Below are 22960 nucleotides of genomic sequence, written 5' to 3'. Positions count from 1 at the left end.
TGCTTTGTGAGAGCCGGGGCCGGGGGTGGGGGTTTGTCCAGGCATAGGGGCACGGGGGACCGTGATGCCCGCCAGTCTTCTGCAGATCCTCACTGTTTTGAATTGGCAGGTTCAGAGCCAGTCGCCTAAGATGCAGAGCAGGGCGGGGGCGGGGTGGGGTAAGGATTAACTGACGCTGAGTACGTGTCTGTGCACTGTCATTGCAGGAAATTGCTATTGAGTAGAAAAGAAACCCTCATAAGCAACAAGTCAGATGGCAGAGAAGCTGATGGACGCAGGGCTGGGGGACTGCCCCCGCGCCACGTGGGGCTGCCTGCCCTCGTCCCACTGACCATCACTGGCTGTGACCCAGGGAAGGCGGGGTGCTAGAGCCTGGGGTGGGGGAGGGTGCGTCTCCATGCAGAGTGAGTGCTCGTAGTGCTGGGGGGGTGTCCATGAACCCCGATAGAGCACCCGCAGGGGTGGCAGAGGTCAGAGTGGAAGCCAGCTTCTGGGGTGGCACAGCCTTTGATCCCCATGGCTGGCAGTCTCTTGCCTTTGGAAGAGCGTCTGTACAAAAGCACATGCAGAACTCAGCACACAGCAACCTGGGTCAGAACTCAGCACACAGCGACCTGGGTCAGAGGGGCCAGTTTACCCCCGTGCAGCTCAGACCCGGACCCGAGGCTCAGACATGCAGCGCTGAGTGGGGCCTGTGCTCCCTTCTGAGGCCTCGCACACAGGCCACCGAAACCTGGGGGCACAGGCGCTGAGCGAGCCCCAGGGACGGCAACTGGTTTGGTGGATTGGTTTTTATATCAGTCTGTTGTTTTGCTCTTTCATGTGATGTTCTCAGTATCTCTTAAAAATGGGTAGTTTCAGATTTTAAAAAAATTTTTAATCTAATGTATAACTGCTGTTACATAGTTGCCTTGAGGGCTTCTGTGAGGGCCCCCGCATCCCCCAGACCTGCATGTGCCATGGAGCAGCTGTTGGAAAGACAGCAAGACTCTGATAAAACACTTCTCCTGCAGAGCAGAGAGTTGACAGCTCGAACCGTCACTGACAGTCTGTTCCAAACAAAGGGTAACAAGTGATGATGGCCAGGAAGGCAGTTTCATCTGAGTTTAATATTCAGTGGGATTTTTTTTAAAGCTTCATTTCTTAGAGAGGACTTCCCTGGTGGCTCAAACGGTAAAGCGTCTGCCTAAAATCTGGGAGACCCAGATTCAAACCCTGGGTTGGGAAGATCTCCTGGAGAAGGCAATGGCAACCCACTCCAGTATTCTTGCCTGGAAAATCCCATGGATGGAGGAGCCCGGTAGGCTACAGTCCACGGGGCCTCGAAGAGTGAAGACATGATTGAGCGACTTCACTTTCACTTTTCTTAGAGCACAAATATGATAATTATAGACAGTACTAATTTATTTTACAAGATAACTGAATACACCATTTAAACATTTCAACCCCAGTGACTGACACAGTCATCTTCCTGAATCAGGCATAGACCATGAGGAAATACATTTCCTGGAGCTGAGTGTTTCTTCATGTAGAATTAAAGCATGTACAGTTCTTCCTGCTTTCTGGTTTACCCGACTTGAGAATCAGGGCCCCACCCTCAGCAGTCTTCCTCCAGGTCCTCGCCAGGCTCAGGCCTTGTTTCACCAGAATCCTCCCGGGACTGACAGCTCTCAGGCATTCAGAGAGGCCAGGGACCGCTGGGTGGCTGGCCTGGGTCATGGCTGGTGGCCTCGGTCACAGCCGGTGGCCTAGATTACAGCTGGCAGCAGCAGTGCTCCAGGACACCTGCCCACTCCCCCACGGGTCCTGCTTGAGGGGCCAGACGTGGTTTCAGACACACGGGAGGACCCCAGCAGCCACGACCCAGGATGCGGGAGCAGACGCAGAGCATCGTCACTGCTCGCTCCCACCTCTGCTCTTCCTGTCCCCATGCTGATTATACCAGGAAGGAACTGTTTTCCGCTGGGAGAAGTGAGTCACCCTCAAGCACCCCACATGTGAGGATCTTATTTCTAGTCTTCAGGGTTCCCAAGTCACTCCCTTGCTCGGCATCCCCTCCTTAAAGGGGCTTGGAAGCAAGCAGGATTGAGACCAGAAGTTGGGCTGGACCAACAGGGTCCTGGGTGGACACCGTCCCCCGGGGCTCACAGGGAGGACATGGAGCTTCATGGAGAGAGCTCCAGAGCTGGGGCCCAGGAGCAGCGGAGCTGGGGGGTCCCCATGATGCTGGGTCTCAGCAGAGGTACTGAGTGCCTGGGGGGAGGGTGGGTGCTGTGTTGGCCAGGTCATTGCTTAGCGAGTGAGCAGGCGGGAAATGGAAACACGTGTGTTACAGTGAGTGGAGGAAACCAGTGGGTCCTGTGCAGACGGTGGTCCCTGGGACCCCCCCTCACAGTGGATGCAGCTAGGACGGAGCACCTTCCCTGCCTGCCTCCTCGGTGTCCCCCCAGTCTCCCAGGGAGAGCCCTGCTGAGAGGGACCTGCATGGCTGCCCCGCTGATGCCCACACCTCTGGCTCTTTTTGGTGGTGGGGAAGCACCCTCAGCCTCACCTGCTGCAGAGCAGCTAACAGGGCAGGTTAACCCCCCTCCCCACCCCTCCTCCATGTTGCACACCTTCTCTGGCTGAGCTGAGCTTCTTTTCAGTGGCAGGGCTCTCAGTCCGCCCCTCCCAGAATCAGAACCTGGATTTTCACAAGACCCTGGATGACTTGTGTGCACAGAAGACTGAGAAGAAAGAACTCGGATCCAGTCAGAGCCCCAGGAAGAGAGGATAGGCGGGAGGGAGAGAAGACTCTAAGAGATGATCGCAGAGAATTTCTCAGAATCAGTAACAAACAGTCCTCACATTCAGCAATCCCAACAAATCTCAAACAAGATCAACCCAAATCCTTCTTAGACGTGTCCAAACAAAGCCACATGACACCAGAGACCAAAGCATATCTTCTGAAAATGGAGGGAGAAAGAATATTGCAGAGGAGCAATGCAGGGGCCACAGGGGTGATGAAATAAAACAACCATCAGAGGATCACCGAGGGCAGGTGTTTTTCAGACAAACAGCTGTGACCTCCTAAGGGGCACCCTTCAGGAAAAGAAAAATGACCGCAGAAAGGCGGCTATGAACACAAGAAAGAATGGTGAGCGAAGAAATCTGTCATCTTTTTCCTTTTAAAAGAGGCACAGATCAGAAAGAAAACATTTATATTTTTGTCCATTAAAACATAAACATCTGGGTCAATGAAAACACACTTTGTAAAATCAAAATCAATGCTAATTGCTGCGATTAACATACAGAACTAAATGGACCCCAAGAACACAGCTAAGATTTAGGATGTGGCCGAAGGGATGAAAAGATCCTGGGGCCACTGTAGCATTCAGGAGGAGGCAAAGATGCTGAATTAGGACTGCAGATGTATGTGTTACAGTTCCAGAGTGGTGGCTAACAGAAAAGCATTCACTTTTGTAACTTCATTAACGGTGTGGGGTGGGGGGACATGGGTGACCGGAAAATATCATTAATCAACACAGCAGAAAGGGAAAGAGAAAAGAAACCGTGGACGATCAGGGCAATTAACATAAGACAGCAGAAATTACTATACGTCTACGGTGACCAAAGTAAGAGAAACTTTCCAGTTAAAAAACAAGGTCTGTCAGATTTTTAAAAATAAATAAGCAAACAAAAACAAAAAAGTTTTAAGTTTTATTTCAAAGGGAACACTTAAAGAAGAAGGACCTAGACAAATTAAAAAAAAAAAAGATAGGAAAAATATAGGAAAATACTAACCCAAAGAAGCAATATACTATTATTATTATCAGTAGGGAGAAAAACAGACTTTAAGGCAAATCACTTACTCATTACTTATTGATAAACTGTTCAGTTCACTCAAAGAAAGCAATTTAAATTTGTATGCACCTAAAACACAGCTTCAGACACATGTAAAGGAAAAAATTAACAAACCATTAGGGGAATCTGACAGACACTGCAGCGGAGCCTGAACTCGAAGGCCATGTAGACAAGAAGGAAGAGATTCTGACGGTCCCGCCTGAGCCGAGTTAACCAATGTGCCCTGAGCACTCCCCAGCACAGCTGCCGGACCCACAAGAACGCTTACAACGCTCCATGACACATCGAGCACAGACTCACCATCTGTCAAAAGCTGGAATCAGAGAGACAGCTCTCTCCCACAAAGCAGTAAGTTAAAATCAATAGTTCAGTTCAGTTCAGTCACTCAGTCGTGTCCGACTCTTTGCGACCCCATGAATCGCAGCACGCCAGGCCTCCCTGTCCATCACCAACTCCCGGAGTTCACTCAGACTCATGTCCATCGAGTCAGTCATGCCATCCAGCCGTCTCATCCTCTGTCATCCCCTTCTCCTCCTGCCCCTAATCCCTTCCAGCGTCAGAGTCTTTTCCAATGAGTCAACTCTTCGCATGAGGTGGCCAAAGTACTGGAGTTTCAGCTTCAGCATCAGTCCTTCCAAAGAAATCCCAGGGCTGATCTCCTTCAGAATGGACTGGTTGGATCTCCTTGCAGTCCAAGGGACTCTCAAGAGTCTTCTCCAACACCACAGTTCAAGACCATCAATTCTTCAGTGCTCAGCTTTCTTCACAGTCCAAAAGGTGATTAAAAAAAAAAAATTCTTGTCATTATTGAAACTTAAAGCTGACCAGAAGAGCACAGTGAAAGGAAAGACACACGACCTTCCTGGACGGGACATCAGGGGCCCTCCCAGGTTGAAATGCGGGTACTGCCGAAGTGACACAAAGTCCCTGCTGCTGTATTATGTGAAAGAGCAAAGGCCTGAGCCAGCAAGCTGGTCACACTGAGAACTTCTGATGGGAAACAAACACTCTGCCTGTACCGAGAACTTCAACAACGAGAAAGAAAGCTGTAGCACTTTTAGAAAAAAAGATAGACTATCTTTCAGTTCACAGAAGCATAAGCTATTAAGGAAAACAGTGATGAATCTGACCACATTAGAATTTTTAAATGTGGTTTCTCTCAAGGCTCCATAAGGAGACTGGGGGAAAGATCTTTCTCGTACATAGAGCTGAAGTAGAATGAGAATCTGAAATATGTGAGTTTACGTGAATCAGCAGAAAACAGCCCAGTAGAAAGACGGGCTAAGGACACCAGTGAGCCCTTCACAGGAGAGGAGACTCACAGCCGGAACCATGCAGCCTGTCCCCAAATGTGCGTGCAGCTGTGTGCTTGTGAGTTCCCTCCTGAGCACTTGTCTGTGATTTATACCCCGACACGGTTCAGTGGGAAGGGCAGGTCATGGAGAAACGTCTGTGCTGTGGCGCCACCTCCCCTCCTTTCTTCCCTCAAATCCTGGCCACATTTGTGGTAGAAATACCTCAAAAAGTGGGAAGTCTCCTCAGCACCCAGTGCTGCTCCTTCCTTCACAAAATGAAGAAATGGAGCCCAGGAGGCCCCGTTAAGGACGAAACCAAGACAGGAAGATGTCAGCTGACATCCAGCGGTCCCCGACTTGGGGGGAGGGCTTCCCCGGGCACCCCTGTGCAGCCAGTCCTTCCCCAGGTGTCACCTTACACCCGTGGGTGCCGGAAGGGGTTATGTGTGCTGTGGCCACTGTTTCACAAAAGGCAGCAGGTGCGTGCCGGAGGACAGGCCAGGGTCGGAGCAGCTGAACTTCTGAGGCTCAGACTTCCCAGGTGTGAGCAGAGCCCTCCTCCTGGGTCGTCCGGTTGTGCCTGTAACACGCGTGGTGGCAGGCTCATCCATCTAACTGGGAGACAGAGGATCATCCCGGGTGTGGGGGCCATGGGCAGCCCAGTGGGGAGCCTTGTGAGTGTGTGATGTTCCTTCACCCAACTCACACGGCAGCACTTCTTCAGCCTGCCTGCCGCCCGCGTGGGGCCCGTCTCCCAGCTATGCCCGTGTCCGCAGCACTGGTCGGAGCTGGAGCTGACTCGGGTCAGTTCTCCTGCCCCCAGCGCCCCGATCTGCCCCGCCGTCCTGTCCGCTGCACAGCCGTGCGCTCCCGGGCACGCAGGGACAGAGGGAGAGGGCCCTGCCCACGTGACGACCGCACAAGCCCAGCCACCAGATGCACAGACACCAGCTGGGATGGAGTCGTGGACCGGAGCAGGGAGCAGCCCAGTCAAGGCCCTGAGGCCCTGCACACAGCGCAGACCCGCTCCTGGGGCTTCCCGCTGGCCCCCGGGCCCCGGGTGAAAGGGCTAGAGCCCCCAGGGGGAGGGCCGGGCCCCGCCGGTCCCCACCGGGCCCCTGTCCGTGCCCCAGTGTGGTGTCTGCCAGAAACTCCAGTGAGGTGAGCACAGGTGGCCTGCCTGCACTACCGGGGCTGTGGACGGCCACCTGGATGTTTGTCTCTGGACATGGGTTTCCTCCTCCATCCTAGGAGCTCTGGCCCCTCCTTAGCCCCCCTTCTAGCCCTCTGTGTAGGTGGACTCGGGGCACAGCACCTGCCCAGTGTCTAGTGACCCAGGGTGGCTTGCTGTGTTCTGGGGTAGGGGTGGTTTGCAGGACAGAGTTGGTGCTCCCACCACTCTCATCCTCATGCCCCCGGCGCCCATGGGTCCTTGCCGTCTTTCTTTCGACATGTCTCTGGAAGGAGGAGCTGAGCAGCGGGGTCCCTGGCCCGTCAGCCTCTTGCACAGGGTTGTCTTGCCTATGGCACAGCAGTTGCCGGTCGCCGCTCACCTCTCATCCCCAGGGCGTGGGCTGGTGTCCTCATGACAATGATTCCTGGGTGTGGTCTCCTGACACCTCTCAGGCTGCTTCCGTGCACGTCTGCTCAGGACACCCTGAGCCCCATGGTGTCGGGTCGCTGGGCTGACACGCCAGGCAGCAGTGTGCTGTAAGCCCAGCCCCATCTCACTGGGGACTCTCAGAGCAGACTCTGACCCGGGTCACCCCGTCCCCTCCTCGGAACCGCCAGATGTGGCAGCTGAGTTGGATGTGGCCAGCTTCCCCTGTGCCCCATCTCATCAGGGACTCTCAGAGCGTGCCCGGCCCATGGGAGACCAGCAGCAAACCCACTCCTCTGTCATCCAGGGGCTCACCCTCGAAGGCTGGGACGTCAGAAATCCCAGTGTTTGTCCTCTTCCCTTCCACAGACTCTGCAGGATGGGACCAATGGGGTGACTGGTCAGATCCACGTCTCACCTGGGGATGCCCACAGCTCTCCTAGGGTGCCCCCACCTTCCAGCCACGGGGCTCGGTGGAGGCCTCACAGGGCCCTGGAAACACTCAGGCTAGGCTTCCCTTGTGAAGGTTGGGAGTTGCGAGAGTGTCCTGGAATGACCTGGCCCTCCATCCACTCGGCTGGAGACGCGGGGCCAGTGGGTGAGCCAGGGCTAAGGACACATCCAGAGGTCTCCAAGGCCGGGGGTGGGGTTTAGACAGCTCTTCTTAGGTGGCCACGGCTCACCACAGTTACCTCCCTTCTCTGTTGTTTTTATTGCTTTTTTAAGAAGTGAGGCTCAGATAAAATAACTAAAGAAACTGTGTTTCAAAGCCCCCCACAAAAGTCTAGGGGATGGGGGACAAAGGTCAGGTCACAAGGGACGAGGGAAGGGTGCAGGCGTGGCTGGCCACATGGGAGCCTGGAACCCTCCTGGCAGCTCTGCAACACGCTTGGCTTCATAGCACCTTCGGGTGGAGACTTCAGCCCTCTGCCTGTGATCCCGGGGGCCCAGGAGACGGGCCGTGGGCTGTGGGCCCGCAGGGGGCCCCCACTGAGTCACCCCCTGGGTAGAATGAGGACCAGGCAGCTATCTGGACGGGGTGTGCAGAAGGGAGGGGGCGTGGGTCTCCCGCCCACACACCTGAGTCCCGTGAGTGACAGTGTGGTGCTGAGGCTTTTAGGGGCCCTGCGGGTCCTGCTCTCCAGCTCTAGACCTCCCCAGTGAGCCCCGGCACCCGTCTGACTGGGGCTGAGACGGGGAAGGACTCAGAGCCTGCCAACCGACCGTGGCCCATTGGTTATTCCAGGCCAAGTCCTTGCGTGCTGCTGCGTCCGCCATGTGTCGCATGGCCCCCTTTCTATCTATCTGTGCAGACTTCTGTTACGCGTTTTTAATTTGGTGTGACTTGTACTCGATAACAATAACCTTCTTAGCTCTCGTGTCCCTCCTACCCCAGCAGTTGACCAAGCTCCACCAGCTGGCCATGCAGCAAACCCCCTTTCCTCCCCTCGGACAGACCAACCCCGCTTTCCCCGGTACGTACCCAGCCGCCCTTTCTGACCTCTCTTCTCACCCGGGGCCTTTCTCTCTCTGAGCGTCTGTGTTCAGGGCAGCGAGCGGAGCAGGTAGGGCTGTCTGAGTGCTGGGACACAGAGCTGGGCACGCTGCCGCGGGCGGGCAGGGATCTGTCTGATGTCTGTGCGGGTCAGTCACCCCACAGCTAGCCTTCCTGAAGGAGACGCCTCCCCCTCGAGGGTTCGTCCTGTTCTGCTGCCTGCTGGCTGTTGGGGAGGGCCTCCTGCAGGAGGCTGTACACCCGCAGGGCGCTCTGCCCGGACGGTGCCCCCGTAGCGCAGGGCGGCGCACCAGTCAGACTTTGAGCTTCCCTAGTTGAAGTGACCTTACTTCTCTCCTTGAGGGCAAAACATTAAATCTGTTTCTTCTTTGCTCTCCAGGAGAAAAGCTGCCTTTACACTCCTCCGAAGAAGCTCAAAATCTGATGGGCCAGTCGTCAGGTAAAATAAAACCACGCTAAATGGAGAGCCAGCAAGCCAGGAAAGGACCTGGTGGGTGGAAGGGGCCAGAGGGCCACTCGCTGAGTGCCTCGGGGGAGGGCTGCCGCCATCCCGGGCTGGCCCGAGCGGCCACTCCAGGTCTGCACACGTGGCTCCCAGCTTCCACCTATGGCTCTGCAATTGTGGTGATGGGTCAAGTCTCTGCCAGTGCTTGGGGCACAGCAGCCCCATCAGGTAGAAGGTCATTTATCCTCCCAGGGGCACAGCATGGAGGGCTGGAGGGAAGGGCCGACCAGGCTGTGAGTTTTCATAGGAGAGAAGACCACTCTGGGGTGGATCTGCACTGAATACCCCCTGACGTGGCAGGGCAGGCGTGGATCCCCAGATCCCGTCACCCAGGCTTGGAGCAGAGAGCGTGGCTCCTTACAGGCTGTTTGGGAGCAAAGCCACTGGAAGCATGTGCCCTGGACTTGGCAGGGCCCTGTGACAGAGGCACCCACCACGCTCCAACCCACTCCCCATGCAGGCCTGGATCAGAGCAGAAGAGCGAGGGTCCTGCTTATGGGGAAGCCGGGGAGGGTCTCAGCCGCCGCCTCCACTGCTGTTCTGGACCTCAGGGCATCTGCCTGTCATCTGTCCCTCAGGACCACAGGGGTCCAGCTGAGACCATGGGGCTCAGGGGTCATCTATTGAGCTGAAACCCCAGCTCTGATGATCCGTGTGCTTGCTGTGGGTTTCTTCTCAGTGCTGCTTTTAATTAAGCTATTGGAGATTTTAATGAGTGGAAATTAGAGGAAAACAGAATAATTTTGATTATGGAGCTGGATACCAACCTCTGCGCAGTTCCGTATCTGGGTGATGACACGTGTCCAGGGGCTCTGTGCAGCCTTTGCTGTTTATAGTGAGATTTCAGTAACTGCCCAGCCCTGGTCTCCGGGAGACTGTCTGGGAGCCCCCAGGGCCTGGCCTTCCCAGGAAGAATGCTCCCTCACCACACCCCAACCCCACCACAGCCCTCCCAGCATGACCTCAGAGACAGGGGACTCGTGTTAACACATCCCTATGATGATCTCCCTCTTCAGGGCCCCTGGGACCTTTGGAACTCAGGTGCACATACACCCCCACGCACACACACACACACCCCACGTGCATGGACACACACACCCCCCGTGTACATATGCATACACAACGCACATCACACACACATACACACATACACATGGACACACATAGACCCCATGTACAAATGCACACATGTTCCCCCACGCACACAGGCACACACACACGCCATGAATATGCACACACACACATCTATGCACACGGGCACACACACCATGCACACGCACACACATGCCCCCATGTACATATGCACCTATGCCCCCATGCACATGCACACATATGCCCTCCCATGCACACACACATACACACCCCATGCACATGGGCACACCCCCCCCATGTACATATGCACACATACACCCCCCATACACATACACACCCCCCACATACACGCACACACACCCATGCACACAGGTACACAAACCCCCATGTACATATGCACTCACACTCCCCATGCACATGCACACCCCCCATGCACATGCACACACACTCCCATGCACATGCACACCCCCCAGGCACATGCACACACCCCCATGCACGTGCACACACCCCATGCACATGCACACCCCCCATGCACATACACACCCCCATGCACATGCACACCCCCCATGTACATATGCACACACACTCCCATGCACATGCACACCCCCCAGGCACATGCACACACCCCATGCACGTGCATACACCCCATGCACATGCACACCCATACACATGCACACACACCCCATGCACATGCACACCCCAGGCACACCCCATGCACATACACACCCCATGCACATGCATACACCCATATGTACATATGCATGCACACCCATGCACATGCACACACCAGGCACATGCATGCACGTGCACCCCCATGCACATGCACACCCATACACATGCACACACACCCCATGCACATGCACATGCACATACACACCCCCATGCACATGCACACCCCCCATGCACATGCATACACCCACACGCACATCCCCATGCACATGCACACCCCCTATGCACATGCACACCCTCCATGCACATGCACAGCCCCCATGCACATGCACACCCTCATGCACATGCACACCCCCTATGCACATGCACACCCTCCATGCACATGCACACACCCCATGCACATGCACACCCCCCATGCACATGCACACACACCCCCATGCACATGCACACACACGTGCCATGGCAGCAGGTCAGGAGCCTAGACGGGTTGTCCTCACCCTGAGGCTGCATCACACGCTCCCCGGCATCTGGGATTTGTGTGGGAGAGGCAGTGCTTGCGACTCCTAAGAGGAAGCCCACCCCTGGGATGGCTTTAGCAGCTTTTCAACGAAGCCCCCTCATTTGGAAAACACAAGCCAGGGAAGCAGGTGTGACCCCCAAACCAGGAATCCTTGCACGGTACTCAGGACCAGGGAAGTCTCTGAGGTGACGTTTTAAATGTCGCTGTCGATTGAGTATGCGTACAGATGGATGGGGACTGGTTACTGTATTGAAAATCCCTTTATATAAAGAGATGAGGAGCAGCAGCTCCAGGTTTAGCTGCGTAAGAGAAAGTGGCGGACAATTTGGGGTGAGTTGATTTGTTTGGCACAGCTGAGCCCTGTGCTCCACAGGCCCCAGAACAGCCTCCGCCTCGCCAGGTCCCTGTGCTTGAGACACCGGGGGCCACCGCACATCTTGTTCCAGGGACCTGGTTGCCATGGAGGAGGACATGCGGGCAGGGACTGGGCAGTCCCGTTTGTCAGGACCCCTGGGCATGTGGGGATAAGGCTGAGGGGCAGGGACCAGCGAGGGAGGAGCATGGGGTGGGCAAAGGGCTCAGGTCCTGGAATGTTCTGAACTCCGGAATGTTCCAGAGAGCGGCACCTGCAATGCCTGGCTGCAAGGGCGAGAGGGGTGGGGCCAAGGCAGGATGGCGGGGTCGCAGCCACCGGCTGGAGCTTGAGCTGCCTCCTGACAGGGTGGAAGCGCCTGGTATGAAGGAGCACTCTGTCCGGTGATTGCCTCCCTCCCCTTGGGGCCCCTCAAGGCCCCCCCCCATTTTGTGCACTGTTTCTGAAGCAAGTGTTGGACTTGTCCTTGATCCTGAGAGGCTGGCTCTGACTTAGTGGGTCCGGAGCTGGGATTTGTAGAGATAGAAGCTGCAACGTGTGAGGAGCTGGGCCTGGGTGCTCATCTTCACCCAGACACCCTGTGGAAAGGCACGTCTTCCCCGGCCTGGCTCTCGGGCCAGCCTCCCTGCCCCAGCACTGGAAGTGTTGTGGGGGGCTGGAGCCCCGGGGCCTGCAAGGGAAGTGGGTGGTGGCTGGGGCAGCAGAGGCGGCTGTGCTGGCAAGTCTGGGGCACGCAGGGCTGGTGTGACCAGCGTGGCCTGCATACCAGGCATAGACACCAGGGGATCTGAGCAATGTCTCAGGAGGCTGTGCCACATGGCAGCCAAGTGACGCAAGTTGTACCCAGGAGGAAAAGAGGAACCACCTCCTGCCAGGTTCCGCCTCCCTGTTTGAGAGATGCTGGGTCAGGAGAAGGGTGGCAGTTGGGACCCAGAGCTCACAGGCCCCAGCCCCCAGCTGTGCAGACCCTGCTCTGGGCATTCCCCAGCCCTGCCTGCCTGTGGCCAAGTGGGGAGCGGGGTCAGGGGCCCGCACGGTGGGAACAGCCTTCCCCCAGCCTTCACTCGCCTAACCCTGTCCTCTCGCTGTGCCCAGGTCTGGACGCCAGCCCCCCGGCCAGCACTCACGAGCTCACCATTCCCAATGATGTGAGTACGTCCAGCCTCACCCACCTGAGCCCACGTGCGCCCCTGCCCGGTTAAGCAGCTGAATGCCCTTGGGGGTGGGTGACGTCACCCCCAAGTTACCAGACAGGGAAGAGCCATGGGGGCATCAGGGTGAACTCAGAATGCAGATGCCAGAGCTGCCTGGGGATCCTGGCTGTCGGTGAAGGTCCTGCCCTGGTTCAGGGTCACCCTGGGGACAGGTGGTCCAGGAGCACCCCGAAGGCCCTTGGAGGGCCTCCCACACTCCCCCCACACACTCCCCTGACACGCTTCCCTCACAGGGCCTCACACACTCCCTTCACACACGTCCCCCATATGCTCTCCCCATGCCCTCCACCACACAGCCCCCAGTATAATCCCTCACAGGGTCTCCCATACACTCCTCCCACGCCCTCTATCCACACTTCCGCCACACGCTCCCCTCACACCCTCCCTTACACACTCCTTCACATGCTCCGTTACACCCTCCTTTACACACTCAGTTATCTCCCAGCCATCCTCTGGACCCTCGAGTCATCCTAAGAATGCCGACTCCAGTCCCCAAACCAAGATGCCAGGGCGGGTGTGGATCTGGTGTCCTTGGAGGGACAGCAGCCTGGGGGGCATGGCAATGGCTAGGGACATGCCTCTCCAGCTCCTGTGTCCACTCAAACATCCCTCCAGCCCGAGAGTGCAGCCTAGAGGGGCCAGCGTGGCCTCAGGCCCACAGAGGACACTGAGCCGGGTGAGGGGTCTCCATGACTGCAGGCTCTTCATTTGATGGGACTTCCTAGAGTTGAGGCCTCGAGGCTCCCATTCTCCAGCAGGAGTGGAGGCGTGCCTCTCGGGGGGACCCAGGAAGGGACCAAGGCAGTGGGACCCCCAGCTCCCCTTACGTCTCGGCTGCACTCAGGCCACAGTGGATTCTCTCCAAGACGCTCCTGCATCCTTTCTTCCAGCTAATAGGCTGCATAATTGGACGCCAAGGGACCAAAATCAATGAAATTCGACAGATGTCTGGAGCGCAGATCAAAATCGCCAATGCCACAGAGGGGTCATCAGAGCGCCAGATCACCATCACGGGGACCCCAGCCAACATCAGCCTTGCCCAGTACCTCATCAACGCCAGGTGAGGACTGGGTGGGGCCTGGACTGGCCTGCCTCCCAGGGTTCTCTTCTGGGGGTGGGACGTGCTTAGGGAGTCTCCAGGTGACACAGGACCACACGCTTCTCTGTCCTCTCACCCTTGACTTCCACCCTCCAGCCATGCCCACGTGGCCCCACACAAGTCGCTGGGTGTTGACACCCTACATGGCACGCTGTGGGGAGCCCCACGTCCACGCCTCCCTGGCAGGGTGACTCCTGCACCCCTCCCCACAGTGGCAGCAGAAACGGCCGTGGCAGCTGGCGCCTGTCACATCCCCCTCACCCCAACCCCGTGTGGTGACTGGCATGCAGGCCCCAGGCTGTGAAGGAGGGGTCAGGACTCTGAGGACACCTCGCCCATGAGAACACGGTGACCCGTGACCTGTGCCCTTATCTTTTCCAGGCTGACGTCCGAGGTCACCGGAATGGGCGCGCTCTAACCTCACCGCGCCCCCACGCTCACCACCTGTGCAGACTGCCCCCCGCTCCCCGCAGATGTAGAGGTTTCTTTACCAACAGAAGCTATCTGTGGCTGCCTAGACCTGTGCCCACAATGCTCCAAGTGTGTCTGGGGCCCCCGGCTCCACCCTGACACTGCTCCAAGTTCATTTACGCCTGCTCCTCACGCGTTGGCATGCCATGTCCATTATTTTAAAGGCTTTGTGGCCACTCCCATCTGTGACGCTCTAGAAACGTCGTTCCTTAGTGTCCGTGTAACCTTTTTAAGACTTGGTTTGATGTGTGGACGTTGTCTCCGAGGCCCCAGAGCTGTGGCCGCAGGAAGCCGCCCCTCCCAGTGCCCTCGGCTTTGATTCCCGTGGCCACACGGGTCAGCACCGGGTGGGGTGCACATCTCCCTATGTCCGAGGGCAGGAGAGTGGAGGACTAGGGGTTGTGACAGGGGAGGAGGGAGTGGGCTGCTAGGCCCCAGGCATCTGTCTTTGGGGCTGACAGTGTGGACCGGCTGGGAGGCACCTCTGCACTGGGTCCCAGTTCAATAAATGATGCGCGCTGCCCCTCATCTTGGACTCCTCTCTGTGACCTCCCCACCCCTCCCCTCCCTCCCGCCACGCTCAGACCCCAAACATGCCGAGGAGCAGCTCCACCTTCTCAGACAAAGTGAGATTCCACCTGCTCCCACCTTCAGGCTTTGGCTTGTATGAATCTTGCTTGTCTTACTTCTCCTAAGCTGCTTGGATGGCAGAGATGTAACCCCAAATCCAGCGTCTGCAAGTGAGGCCACCCCCTCCTTGCCCTGGTCACACTGTGCACTCAGTGACCCTGAGCTTCCCAGTGGGAGCCCATCCCTCTCCACTGCCCCCCCAAGCTTAGCCCACCTGTGCTCACCCGCAGAGTCTACTGCACACCTCTCCGTGCTGATGCCCGGGGGACCCAGGCCCGGGCAGGAGGCTGCCTTGTTAGGTAGCCCTGGGCCGCATGGGCACCACCTCCTCGGGCCAGATCTGGGCTCACGGGTGCTGTGGCAGGTAGGGGTCTGGAGATGAGGCGAAGGCAAGCCCCTGCCGTGGGCACCACCCTCCTGCATGAGAGTCCAAGTGGCCCAGGGGGCTCTTCCTTGGTGCCCACCCCTCAGCAGGAGCCCTTCTGTGTCTGCCCTGTGAGGAGGCTGCCCTGCTCCTCAGACTCTGGCCAGGCCTCTAGTGCTCAGGCCGTACAGGCACCCTGCCCTGCCCTCCCTGCAGTTAGCTGGTGGAGGCTGGGTGCACAGCATAGAGGCTCCTGGCTATACTGCAAGCCCAGCTGTTTAGGGCTGCAGCTCACTCATCCACTGGACACGCTGGCCAGGTGCAGGCCACAATTCGGGGCCTGGAGGCGACAGGGACGAGGTGGGCACCAGCCTTCTTCTGGGGACCTCAGTCAGTGGTGGGTGGCCAGTGGACAGGGTGAGGATTGCCTTAGAGAGCCAAAGCCAACCGTGGGTGGGAGGGATGTAGAAAGTGCTGTGTCAATGCTGGGGCTCGAGAAGCTGCAGGCTGAGGGGGAGCTGAGGTGTGGCCCCCGCCGTGCACTCATCTGGAGCAGAACAGCAAGTCGGGCTGCCAGGGCAGCAGGAGCTGGTTCAGGGGGGCAGGGGGCACAGGAAAGATGGGGTGGGGCTGGGCCAGGGCTCTGGCTCTGGAGGAGGAACACAGTCTTCCCTTCTGATCCCAAGTGTGCTGTAGGAGAAAGCGGGTCCAGGCTGCTTGCATGGAGGCCCTTGCTCTGAGGCAAACAGCAGTTTGCCCTCCACGTGGGGAAACTGCAGCTGAGGGTTGGGGAGATGGGAGCTTGGTTGGGGACATGCCGGGGTTGAGATACACCAGCCCCACCCTCCAGGCAGGAGAGGCAGGGAAGCAGCAGTCCAGGTGCCACGGGAGGAGCCCTGAGGGGCACCACACAGGACACCCCCGGGCATCAGGAAGAGGGGTCTCACTTGTGCCACCCGGCCTGGGACCCAGTGTGAGGCCCAGACGAAATGCCAGGCGTGTCACGAACCCCAGCTGATGCCCGGCACCCGGAGGAGCAGGGCTGCCTGCAGAGCAGGCTCACACCTCCGTGCTCACAAATACAACTGCTGTGGATGATCCTGTACAAGTCTTTGTCGGAGGTAAATACCTAGGAGTGAAGTGACTGGGCGTGTGACGTGTGTGTCTAAGAAACTGTTGAGCTGTTGTCTGACGCGGTTGTCCCGTTGTTTGTTCTCTCCACGTTGCGTGAAAGCTGCAGTTGCTCCATGTCCTCAGCAGCATGAGGTGCGCTCAGGCTTCTTAATATTAGCCGTTCTATGGGGTGTGAAATGGCATCTCTTTGTGATTCTAGCATTTCCCTTATGACACAATGTTGAGCATCTTTTCTCTCCTGAAGTGTTTATTCAAATCTTTTGCCTGTTTCTTACTATGACTTTCTTATTACTGAGTTTTAAGAGTTTTTCTTGTGTTCTGGATATGAGTCATTTATGAGATACATCATATGCTTTGTAAATATTTTCCTCCATCCTATGGCTTGTCTTTTCATTCTCTCAGTAATGTCTTTTGAAAAGCAAAGTTTTTAATTTTGATGAAGTCCAAGTTATTGATTTGTTTATGGATTGGGCTTTTAATGTCCTATCTAGTAATCTTTGACTAAACCAAGGTCACAAAGATTTTCCTCATGTATTTTCTTCTAGAAGTTTTGTACTTTCATTTTCTCACTGAATTGCCTTTGCTCCTTTATCAAAAATTAGTTTTCCCTATATGTGCAGCTTTATTTGAGGGCTCTCTAGTCTGTTCGCTAATCTATTTGTATATCTTTATTCCAGTGCCATGCTGTTTTGATGACTGTAGCCTTATCATGTCTTAAAGTTGTGGTGGTCCTCCAACATTGTTCTTCTTTTCAAAGTTGCTTTGAGTATTTAAGTCCTTTTTCAATTTCTATATGAATTTTAGAGTCAGCTGGTAATTTTACACACACCAAAAAAGTGTTCTCTGGCTTGATTAGGATGGTGTAGAATCGATTGCTTAATTTGAAGATAATTGACAGCTTGACAATATCAGGTCATTTGACCTGTGAACAAGGTGTATCTCTCCATCTATTTATGAGTTATTTATTTTCTTTCAAAATGTTTCAGAGTTCTCAGTGTACAGGTTTATAAATTTTGGTCAGACTTACCTGAAATATTTCATATTTTCCATACTGTTTTAAATATTTAACTTTAGTTTATAATTTTTCATTGCTAGTATATAGAAATACAGTGAATCTGTGTGTGTGTGTATATATATATATATATATAGTTTCTTAGAGTCTGTGCAAACAATAGAAAAGATCAATGAAGCTAAGAGCTTATTCTTTGAAAACATAAAATAAATTTATAAACCTTTAGCCAAACTCATCAAGAAAACAAGGGCGGGGGGTCCAGATCAATAAAATCAGAAATTAAAAAGGAGAAGTTTCAAGCAATACCACAGAAATACAGAAGATCATAGGATTAATACAATAAGTTCAGTTAAGTAGCTCAGTCATGTCCGGCTCTTTGAGACCCCATGAACTGCAGCATGCCAAGCTTCCCTGTCCATCACCAATTCCCAGAGCTTGCTCAAACTTGTGTCCATCCAGACGGTGATGCCATCCAACTATCTCATCTTCTGTCGTCCCCTTCACTCTGCATAGAAGTTAAATAAGCAGGGTGACACTATACAGCCTTGATTTACTCCTTTCCCAATTTGGAACCAGTCCGTTGTTCCATGTTCAGTTCTAATTGTTGCTTCTTGACCTGTATAGATTTCTCAGGAGGCAGGTAAGGTGGTCTGGTATTCCCATCTCTTGAAGAATTTTCCACAGTTTGTTGTGATCCACATGGTCAAAGGCTTTAATGTAGTCAATGAAGCAGAAGGAGATGTTTTTCTAGAATTCTCTTGGTTTTTGTATGATCCAACGGATGTTGGCAATTTGATCTCTGGTTCCTCTGCCTTTTCTAAATCCAGTTTGTGTGTCTGGAAATTCTCGGTTCACATACTATTGAACCCTAGCTTGAAGGATTTTGAGCATTACTTTGCTAGCATATTAAATGAGTGCAATTGTGCATTAGTTTGCACATTCTTTGGCATTGCCCTTCTTTGGGAATGGAATAAAAACTGATCTTTTCTAGTCCTGTGGCCACTGCTGAGTTTTCCAAATTTGCTGGCATATTGAGAGCAGCATTTTCACAGCATCATCTTTTAAGATTTGAAATAGCTCAGCTGGAATTCCATCACTTCCACTAGCTTTGTTGGTGGTGATGCTTTCTAAGGCCCACTTGACTTTGCACTCCAAGATGTCTGGCTCTAGGTGAGTGATCACATCATTGTGGTTATCTGGGTCATGAAGCTCTTTTTTGTACAGTTCTTCTGTGTATTCTTGCCACCTCTTAATATCTTCTGCTTCTGTTAGGTCCATACCATTTCTGTCCTTTATTGTGTCCATCTTTGCATGAGATATTCCCTTGGTATCTCTAATTTTCTTGAAGAGATCTCTAGTCTTTCCCATTCTATTGTTTTCCTCTATTTCTTTGCATTGATCACTGAGGAAGGCTTTCTTATCTCTCCTTGCTATTCTTTGGAACTCTGCATTCAGGTAGATATAGCTTTCCTTTTCTCCTTTGCCTTGAACTTCTCTTCTTTTCACAGCTATTTGTAAGGCCTCCTCAGACAACCATTTTGCCTCTTTGCATTTCTGTTACTTGGGGATGATTTTGATCACGGCCTCCTGTACAATGTTACGAACTCCATCCATAGTTCTTCAGGCACTCCATCAGATCTAATCCCTTGAATCTATTTGTCACTTCCACTGTATAATCATTAGGGATTTGATTTAGGTCATACCTGAATGGTCTAGTGGTTTTCCCTACTTTCTTCAACTTAAGTCTGAATTTGGCAATAAGGAGTTCATGATCTGAGCCACAGTCAGCTCTGGGTCTTGTTTTTGCTGATTGTATAGAGCTTCTCCTTCTTTGGCTGCAAAGAACATAATCAATCTGATTTCGGTATTGACCATCTGGTGGTGTCCATGTGTAGAGTCATCTCTTGTGTTGTTGGAAGAGGGTGTTTGCTATGACCAGTGCATTCTCTTGGCAAAACTCTGTTAGCCTTTGCCCTGCTTCATTTTGTACTCCAAGGCCAGAACTTGGTGGGATCTCTTGACCCTACTTTTGCATCCCAGTCCCCTATGATGAAAAGGACATCTTTTTTAGCATTAGTTCTAGTAGGTCTTCATAGAACCATTCAACTTCAGCTTCTTTGGCCTTAGTGGTTGGGGTATTGGATTACTGTGATAAAATTATGTCAATAAAATGGACAACCTAGAAGAAATAAACAAATTTATAAAAATACACAACCTCCCAAGACTGAACTAGGATGAAAGAAAAAATATGATCACACAAATAACCAATAATGAAATTTTTTATATTTATTTACTTACTTGAGTATTTAATATTTTTTGTGGGGTCTTATTTGTGGCATGGGGGCTTAGTTGCTCTGCAGTATGTGGGATCTTAGTTCCCTGACCAGTAATTGAACCAGTGTCCCCTGCACTGCAAGGCAGATTCTTAGCCACTGGACCACCAGGTAAGTCCCACAATAATGAAATAGAATCCGGAAAACAAACAAACAATCGGCAAACAAAAGTCCAGGGCCAGACAGCTTCACAGGTGATCCTCTACACATTAGACAGTATCTCTCCTTCTCAAGTTATTTCCAAAAATATTGCATAGGAAGGAATACTTCTGAGCTCATTCTACAAGGCCAACGTTACACTGATACCAAAACTAGACAAAGATATCACCAAAAAAGAAAATTACAGACCAAGCTCACTGATGAACATAGATGCAGAAATCCTCAACAAAACACTGTTGCTGCTGCTGCTAAGTCGCTTCAGTCGTGTCCGACTCTGTGCAACCCCATGGACTGCAGCCTACCAGGCTTCTCCGTCCATGTGATTCTCCAGGCAAGAACACTGGAGTGGGTTGCCATTTCCTTCTCCAATGCATGAAAGTGGAAAGTGAAAGTGAAATCGCTAAGTCGTGTCTGACTCTTAGTGACCCCATGGACTGCAGCCTACCAGGTTCCTCCATCCATGGGATTTTCTGGGCAACAGTACTGGAGTGGGTGCCATTGCCTTCTCCCCAACAAAACACTAGCAAACTAAATTCAGAAATACATGAGAAGAATCATACACAGTGATCAAGGGTAATTTATTCCAGGGATGCAAGGATGTCTTTATATCCACTAACAATTAATATGATATGCCACATTAGCAAACTAAAAAATAAAAATCATATCATCATCTCAGTAGATCCAGAAAAAGGTTTTGACAAAATTCAGCAATGATTTATGATTTAACAAACCCTCAACACAGTGGGTATAGAGAGAACATATCTCAACATAATAAAAGCCATACATATCAAACCCACAGCTACCATCATACTCAGATGAAAGCATTTTCTCTAAGATCAGGAACAAGACAAGGCTGCCCAGTCTCACTACCTTTCTTCAACATAAAGTTGAAAGTCCTAGCCACAGCTATCAGATGAGAAAAAGAAAGAAAAAGAATCCAAATTGGAAACAAAGAAGTAAAACTGTTACTGCTTGCAGATGACATGATACTATACATGGAAAATCTTAAAGATGCCACCAAAAAGCTACTAGAGGTCATCAATGAGATCAGTAAAGTTTCAGGATACAAAATTAATATACAGAAATCAGTTATATTTTATATTCAACAGCAAAGTATCAGAAAGAGAAATTAAGAAAGCAATCTTATTTACAATTTACATCAAAAGGGATAAAAAGCATAGGAATAAATCTAAGGAGGTAAAACACTTATATTCAGGAAACCAAAAGACACTAGTGAAAGAAACTTGGAGGACAGCACAAACAGATGGAGAGGCACACTGTGTTCATGGGCTGGGAGAATTAATATTGTTAAGATGCCCAGTCTACCAAGCAATCTACAGATTCAGTGCAATACCTGGCAAAATGCCAATGGCAATTTTCACAGAACTAAAATTATCCTAAAATTTGTATGGAAACATGAAAGACCCCAAACAGCCAAAACAATCTTGAGAAAGAACAAAGCTGGAGGAACCATGTGCCCTGATTTCAAACTATACTACAAAGCTACAGTAATCAAAAAAGTTTGATACCAGCACAAAAAGAGACACAGAGCAGTGCAGCAGAATAGAGAGCCCAGAAGCAAACCCATGCTTTTCTGGGCTATTAAGCTTTGACATAGGAGGCAAGAGTATGCAGTGAAGAAAAGATAGCCTCTTCTATAAATGGTGTTGGGAAAACTGGATAGTTACATGCAAAAGAATCAAATTGAAGCACCTTTTCTTACACTATATTAAAAAAAATAAACTCAAAATGGATTAAGGGGCTTCTCTGATAGCTCAGTTGGTAAAGAATCCTCCTGCAATGCAGGAGACCCCAGTTTGATTCCTGGGTCGGGAAGATCTGCAGGAGAAGGGATAGACTACCCACTCCAGTATGCTTGGGCTTCCCTTGTGGCTCTGCTGATAAAGAATCCACCTGCAATGCTGGAGACCTGGGTTTGATCCCTGGGTTGGAAAGATCCCCTGGAGAAGGGAAAGGCTACCCACTCCAGTATTCTGGCCTGGAGAATCCCATGGACTGTAAATTCCATGGATTAAAGACTTAAGTGTAAGACCTGAAAACAGAAAACTTCTACAAGAAAACAGTCAGAATGCTCCTTGACATAGGTCCGTAGTAGTAATTTTTTTTTTGATATGTCTCCTCAGGCAAGGGTAACCAAAGCAAAAAGAAACAAATGAGTTCACATCAAACTAAAAAATTTTTGCACAGTGACAGAAACTATGAACAAAATGAAAAGGCTGCCTACTGACTGGGAGAAGATATTTGCAAACAATATATCCAATAAGGAGTTAATATTCCAAAATATACGAAGACATTATACAACTGAATAGCAAAAAAGCAAGCAACGTGATTGAGAAGCAGGCAGAGGATCTGAATAGACATTTTTCCAATGAAGACATGCAAATGGACAAGAGACACAGGAAAAGATGCTCATCTCTGATCATCAGAGACATGCAAATCAAAACTACAACCAGATACCACCTCACACCTGTCAGAATGCCTATCATAAAAAAGACAACAAATATCAGTGTGGGTGAGAATGTGAAGAAAAGGGACCCTCCTACATGTTGATGGGGGTGTCAGTTTGTGCAAATGCTACAGAGAAGTGCATGGAGGGTCCTTTAAAAATTAGAATATGATCCAGGAATTCTACTCCTCGGTATTTATCTAAAGAAAAAGAACACTAATTTGAAAAGGCACATGCACCCTTGTGTTTATTGCAGTATTATTTACAATAGTCAAGCTATGGAAGCAACTCAAGTGGTCATCAGTAGATGAACGGATAAAGAACGTGTGGTGTGTCTGTGTGTGTTTGTGATGGAATATTACTCAGCCATAAAAAAGAACAAAAACTTGCCATTTGGCACAGTATGGAAGGACCCTGGGGATATTTTGCTAAGTAAAAGAAGGCAGACAGAGAAAAACAGTTGTATAATTTTGCTTATATGTGGAATCTAAAAAACAAATGATCAAACATAACAAAACCGAAGCAGTTATAGACACAAGGAACAAGCAAGTGGTTGCCAGAGCAGGGGAGGTGGGCAGAGGAGAGAACGAGTTGAGGGAGATTCAGTTCAGTTCACTTCAGTTGTGTCCGCCTCTTTGCGACCCCATGAATTACAGCACACCAG

General features: G+C 52.0%; 1 protein-coding gene across 14 annotated transcripts in view; it reads left to right on the top strand.

Annotated features, from left to right (window-relative positions):
* The window catches only part of PCBP3 (poly(rC) binding protein 3), a 231907-nt gene extending 217182 nt beyond the window's left edge, over positions 1-14725 (top strand). For 7 of the 14 annotated variants that reach the window (XM_070377977.1, XM_070377983.1, XM_070377997.1 and 4 more), the window contains 5 exons: positions 8135-8213; positions 8634-8693; positions 12509-12561; positions 13518-13687; positions 14108-14725. In XM_070377977.1, coding sequence (XP_070234078.1) covers positions 8135-8213; positions 8634-8693; positions 12509-12561; positions 13518-13687; positions 14108-14144 — 399 coding nt within the window. In that variant the 3' untranslated portion in view covers positions 14145-14725. The remainder of the gene's footprint in view (positions 1-8134; positions 8214-8633; positions 8694-12508; positions 12562-13517; positions 13688-14107) is intronic. The other 7 variants (XM_070377990.1, XM_070378062.1, XM_070378034.1 and 4 more) reach the window with 3 other exon arrangements.
* Positions 14726-22960: the final 8235 nt, after the last annotated feature.

The sequence above is a fragment of the Bos mutus genome, chromosome 1, assembly GCF_027580195.1.
Source record: "Bos mutus isolate GX-2022 chromosome 1, NWIPB_WYAK_1.1, whole genome shotgun sequence".
Lineage (NCBI taxonomy): Eukaryota > Metazoa > Chordata > Mammalia > Artiodactyla > Bovidae > Bos > Bos mutus.
This window is presented reverse-complemented; position numbering and strand designations above follow the sequence as displayed.